The following is a 6,554-nucleotide window of genomic DNA, read 5'->3' as shown; positions in this document are numbered from 1 at the left end:
CATTCAGACTCTCTACAATTGAGGCAAGATGAATTTGTGATGCTCCTACGGCTCCCTCCGTATTCTCCTCTGGATCATGTTGAGTACTATCCTGGCTCCGCAAATTATACCCATTGCCTCCCGGCATGTTGCTCATATATTGTGTTAGACGGTGCGATTAAATTTTATTACACAAAATTTCGGACGACAATAAGACCAATTATTTTATAAGTATTAATTGCGGTGGACAACAATTATATTTTTTACGGGCACGTACGACAATTTTTAAACAATCACTCAATTTTCTTTTGACGGCACGATATCTATTTTAGCAAAATTACAAAATTTTTCTATTTCGCGGCAACTGTACGCGACTTTAGCCAAAAAAATTTTCCGTTTTACAAAATTCCGTAACTCGCACGATATCCAACAGCCAATCACAATAATTTGGAGAACAGTTATTTTGGAAAGATGATGTTATTGCAATTTTAGTTTATTGAAATGTATAAGAAAAAAAAACGGTTCACAAAACAATAACAATTTAAGTGTATATATGTATGACAGTTTCTTTCTTTGGCGGTTGCTGTGTTTCCAAATTGTGTTGTCTCTGTGTTGGCTGTTGGCTTAGACTTTCTGGTCTTCTTTTGTTGTGGTGGTATTTATATTCGCACTGAAAGGTAACAATGTTGCGCATATGATTGACTACAATTTAAAATGTGAATGCACAGGGTGCCATCACACTCAGTATTTATTTTACGAAAAATTTTATGTATTTCTTTAGCTCAAATAAGTTGGGTATTGCTTTTACAATAGCTTACATAGCCTAAATCTAATTTATTCTGAGACACAAACCAAAAAAAAAAACTTATTTTCCATCTTGTAATGTAATTATTTGTTTGTAACTGTAAAGCTGTGTATAATTTTGTCAGATCTTTGCAATTTTGCCGCCGACTCTGTGCCAAGAATTGCATTCAGCTGCATTATGTCGTACTTGGTATATATAACAGTTATGCTCATTTCATCATCTAAGCCATCAGCAGAATTCTGATTACAATCATTCATCATGTTAACCATTTCCGAATATAATTGCGGCCACATTGGTGGTTGATACATTATCAAATGTCGAATGCCCTTTATGCGTGTACGCTGGTAGAAATGATAACGTTCTGAATAAAGTAGAAAATGTACACCACTATGAAAAAACATATCACGCGCACGCGCCACTTTGTCTCTTTTAGTATATTCACAAATTTGTGCAAAGCTGATTGATTCCGTTTTCAAATAGTTACGCAAACGTACATAATCAAAATAACTTGGCACATATATCATACAATGTGCAAATGAAGGCTTTCGATAGCGCGGCAAAATTTCTTTAATGAAATAACGAAAACGGGCATCGAAAACTGTATCCAAACTTGTGGCATCCATTAAGTGAAATATTTGTGGCGTAGCAACGAATACATTTTTTATGTCACCTTGAAGGATTGGATTCGATACAGTTATCTTGCCGCTATAATTAACACATTTGTTGAGGAAGAGCGATCGTATTTCAGGCAGTTCGTGTGATGAAAGTAGAATGGTTTGTCTATAGAAGCGACATAAACCATTTAAACACCAAGGGCGTACGCGTTGTAGATTGACATTACTTAATGATTGTGGCTGCAAATGCAAATGTTCGATTATATGAAGTAAGTTTTCCCAATTCTGTGCCAAGAACATTTCTGCTTTATCGAGTATAACGATTTCTATTGAGTTGAGAAAATCAAAAGCACCAGATTCGTTACTATTTGAAGCCATGCCTAAACGCAAACCCAACGGCGATGCGATTATTATATCTGAAGCATTGAAGTCAGTGTAAAGTTTTAAGCTCTTCTTGGTGACCGAAATACCAATTTTAAAATTATCGTCAATATTGCCTTTAAAAGTTTCAACATAATCTTCTGGTTTTGGTTTGTTTTTGGGAAAACGTAGACTATCACCAGTATATTCGTCGGTAAATCGAGCGAAATTCATAATTTTGCCATCTGGAAAAAAAATTATTTAAGGTTAATTATATAACTTTAATTACTTGCGTAAAATTTTGGATCACGTTGGTAACAACAAAAGTTCAGTGGGACCATACAAAAGCACTCGGCCAAAGACTCCTCGAAAATTCAGTAAAGCTGCCTAAAAATTTAAAAATAAAGTGTACAAGCGCTAAAAAAACACAGTAGGTGGATCTGGCTTACAAATTCGTGGTTCGCTAAAAAATCTCAGTCAACTTGGTTTAAAGCATCGTAGGGATCCGTTGTCAAGTCCAACAAGGAAATGTCACTCTACCATCAAATCTTCAGTAAGTGGTTGTGCTGTTGCAGTCAGAATAATCATACTTACCCCAGTATTTGAGCGATGCTTTTCGTATGGTAATTTCACTTAGGGAAATCCATGTAACCGATTATTGGTTACATACCATAACTGCTTATAACCATACTATGACCGTATAATCATAGTGTACACTGCCGTATATAGCAAAAAGCAGGCAGGTTTATTTATTGCCTTTTAGGAATTTTGATGCCAATATGTTCAAAGATATGTAAATCAAGGCGTTGAATGTTTTCATACATTTAAAAAAAAAGCAATACGGGCAATCCCCGATTATTAAATCATGAAATAAGACTGGGCTGAAAAAAACTATTCGATGATAAGCTCAAAGGAACGAAGCAGGGAGGTGGGATGACCTAGAAGATTTAGCGTCATATCAAATTCTTCCCGATAAGGTATTAGTTACCGGAAAGTACCGAACCAGGAGAGAACAATGTGGTCCCATTAAATCGTTCCCGAAATGATCGGGCGAGTAACACACCTCTTACTATGGTCCACCCGTGTTGTAACTGCAAGTTTCCTTGGACTCCCGTTAGAGGACATTGATGACAATTTGTGATCGGTCGCGGGGCGAATCACTGCTATAACAACAACAAGGGGTTGTGTAGCGCAACCCTTTCTAAGGGTTGACAGCGCAGTTTCTAGCTTCTCCATCCCAATTGTCAACCTCACCTACCTAGTGTGCCTCCTTTTAATTTTTCCCAAGCTGGTATTGTTGTTTTAGATACTCTCCCGGGGTATTAGCGGTCTTTATCCTTTGCCGGATATAGATTCGGAGGGTTTCGGTAACTAGTACCATTAAGGTGTTAACCCGACCATCTCAGGTAAGTTTTGAGATGAGGTATTTGTAAATATAAAAAAAAAAAACAAAAACCCCTCTTGAGCTCCCTACAAGCGGATCGGGACGTCTACCTTATATTCATCGAGTGCTTCACCCTCCTTTGCCAACTCATCGGCAGTTTTGTTACCTCTATCACATTGACAGGAAACCATGTATAGATCTACGGTCTAGTCTGATCGAATTCTGACTAGTAGTTGATTGCAACCAATCCAGCCTATAGTATACAATGATTACTGAACGATTTCTGTTAAAAAAAAAAGAAGAAAAAAGTGTGTTATGGCTCTGATATGTTCCCCAGTTGCTTAAGAAGGCGTTATGACTAAGTTCATTTCGGTCCCGCTTAGATGGTAATGAAACTATATTTATCTTTAATTGAAATTTTCAAAATTACTATTGCTGCAATGGTTAACTGTAGCACTATTGTCACTATGTTATTTAAATTCAAATACTTAAATCCGTTCTGTTTTTTCACCTATCACTTTCCTGTTGCTGTTGTGTTAACAGTGCTTCGCCCAATTCAATGGGGCGACCATCATCATCAAAGTCCTTTAACGGAGGTCCAAGAAAACTGGCAGTTTCAACAGGGCGGACCATAGGGAGATTGGGATATGCTTGTACAAATAAAAATCAATATTTCAGCATCATTTGATTACATGCAACTACATACCCATGTTTTTTCCGTACAATAATCGACCCATATTTGTCACCGTTTGAAAGGCACACTTTCGAAATGGTAATACTATGAGCACTTTGGCTCGCGCTAATCCTTGATCTCTATAATTGTCCGGTATGGTCAGATTTGGTGTTGTCTTTAATTTCTCATTATGTTTTAATATCCTATTACGAGTTTTTAACATATGATTTAATACATGTGTTGTATAGCAGTAACGCAAATCACCAACTTGATCCCTAGGGACATTGGGATGGCAGAAATCTTTATAATTATTCATAATTTGGAAAGCCTCTAAGCGAAACGGTGTAATATCTTTAGCAAAATTATCAACTATTGCTGCTCGAATGCCCATTGTACGTAAACTAATCGAGTTTAGTCGTTTATGGATACTTTTCCAATCCACTTCATTTGATGGCTGCTTGGTGCATCCAATTTTTGGTACTTGCATTTTCATTATGCCCAATTGACTCCAACTAAGTACGACTTTTTCAATATTTGTCTGTGTGGTCCATATATTATCAACACTTTCCAGCGGCAATTCAAAATCGAAATGTTGAGCAAACGTATCATCCCTTTGTTCCGTTTCAACTTCATCGACACCCACTAATTCGCCATCATCGCCAATCACTTCTTCAAGGTGATCACTGCCTGAGCTGTCTAATTGATCATCGTTTGAATCATCATCATCTGAAAAGTCATGCTGCATGTGTCTCTTCCCTGGTGAGTAGGTACGTTTTTATTGAGCATTATATTAAACCAAGCTTACCTTTTATCGAAAGCGTATCCATAAGTTCATCAAATACATTTCCTTCCTCGTCCATCTCATTCTCAGCAAACTCTAAAATCTTGCCTTCGACATCATCAATTCTGGTTTCTTCCTTTTCTCTGTACGATTTTTCCAATAGCGCCTGTTTTCGGTGTTGCTCTAGCATATCTTTTGCTTTCCGCTTGAATTTAAGATTTATACCTGCTTTATTCAACGTTTTATCACGCGCAGCTGGTTTGGGTTTCTTTCTGTAGCCCATTTTATTGTAGTGTATTGTGCAAAACGGATAAGGAAACAAAACGATAGAACAAATTTGGAAACCTTATGCCTTTATTAGGGATGGACATTGTAAAAATTTACAATAGTGATGGAATCTAAACATGGAAGCATTTCGATATGAAGTCAAACCGATAAACGATGTATTGTCACAGGGTGGTGCTGAAATGATAACGATATTTACTAAAAAGTAATAGCTAATCCAGGGGGGTCAATTCTCTAACTGTGAAAAACAGAAAATGTACATTCATTGAAAACTCATTTGCACAAACCATTTACACTTGAAATTCTCATGTGATTCTGTAAATTATTGTGCACATTGTTTTGCTGAATAAGCGCTGAATGTAAAAAATCTTATGTCAGTGAAAAAATATTCATCAAACACCATGAAAACAAAAAAGGCATTCTGCAACAGTGCGTATGAGTTTTCAATGTCACAATAGTGTACACCGGCTGCCAAGAAAACTCACAAAGTTTTTATCAGTGAGTTTTTTTATTCACAGTTTTGCTTCACAGAATCAGAATTTCAAAGTTAACACAATTTCTTGTGTACACTTTAAAACTCACAGTCAGCGAGTAGCAGAGATAGTAAAAAGATTGAATCAATTGAGTGTGTATTCTCTCAGCATTCTTTTAAAAATTTGTGATTTTTTGGTTGCATATTATAAATCTACATTCCTGAATGGCTTAAAATACTTTAACTCAAAGCTAAAGTGTGTGTGTGTTATTGAATGGTAAAATATAATTCAATATAGAGTGTGAATGTAGGAACCATTCCCAATCTTTAATGAATGTAAACTTGAAATGAATGCACACTTTTTTTTCATTCAGTACTAAATACTTTTTCCCCAAGGTAATTTTTTGTATACTTTCATTGCCATCAGATATGTTAAATGAATTTAGGAGTTGTTGCAAAAAAGGCGTAAAATTGGTCAATAACAAAATTAATTAATATTTAAGAATTCATGAGCTTAACACCGGCTTATAAATATTGAATATGAATTATTATGTTTGTTTAAGAGCAACTGAAAAGAAAGAAGCATTTACTGGTATATTGCGACGGTAATTCATCTTCATGGTGTCCGAACATAAGACATACAAGAAATAGTACTTCATAGCAGATTTTGTATACTTTGCAATTGGGTTGATTTTTTTTTAATTAATCGAGTGAGATCAAAAAATGTTAGGCTCTTGTGAGTTGATTGGTTTCCTTTTTAGGTAAATATCGCGGATAACTCGCTTACATAAAACCATAGGGTTCTTGATTATATAAAGTATTCAAAAGACATGAAGATATAGTCGAATTTGGCTGAAACTTCGCCAAGACAATCTATTGCTTTCTTGCTATATGTCAAAATGTTACTACTTGCTATGGTTGTAAAATGGATTTTGTAAATGAACACATTGTGCATTGAACAAAAAGAGTAAATTGTGGATATTTTTTGTCGATAATACAACAAAAACAGATACTTGAGTTTAAGTCACTTAAATACATCTAAGTGCATAGGCCCATCGGCGATTTCATTGGAGCTTCCTAATTCCGAGAATTTCGATAAACTATGTCTATTTCCATGGCATCGTCCTACGGTGATTCAGGCTTTTTCTATTCACCTTTCCCCACCTTTCCTTCATTTGTGCCAAAAAAAAAATGTTCCATT

General features: G+C 35.7%; 1 protein-coding gene across 1 annotated transcript; it reads right to left on the bottom strand.

Annotated features, from left to right (window-relative positions):
• Nucleotides 1–682: 682 nt before the first annotated feature.
• LOC137243952 (U3 small nucleolar RNA-associated protein 25 homolog) lies at nucleotides 683–4,979 on the bottom strand. The gene is made up of 3 exons (XM_067772330.1): nucleotides 4,621–4,979; nucleotides 3,849–4,571; nucleotides 683–2,003 (listed from the first exon to the last, which is right to left on the bottom strand). Exons 1-3 carry the CDS (start codon nucleotides 4,877–4,879, stop codon nucleotides 868–870), a joined length of 2,118 nt encoding a protein of 705 aa, XP_067628431.1. The 5' UTR covers nucleotides 4,880–4,979; the 3' UTR covers nucleotides 683–867.
• Nucleotides 4,980–6,554: the final 1,575 nt, after the last annotated feature.

The sequence above is a fragment of the Eurosta solidaginis genome, chromosome 3 (assembly GCF_040869045.1).
Source record: "Eurosta solidaginis isolate ZX-2024a chromosome 3, ASM4086904v1, whole genome shotgun sequence".
NCBI lineage: Eukaryota > Metazoa > Arthropoda > Insecta > Diptera > Tephritidae > Eurosta > Eurosta solidaginis.
This window is presented reverse-complemented; position numbering and strand designations above follow the sequence as displayed.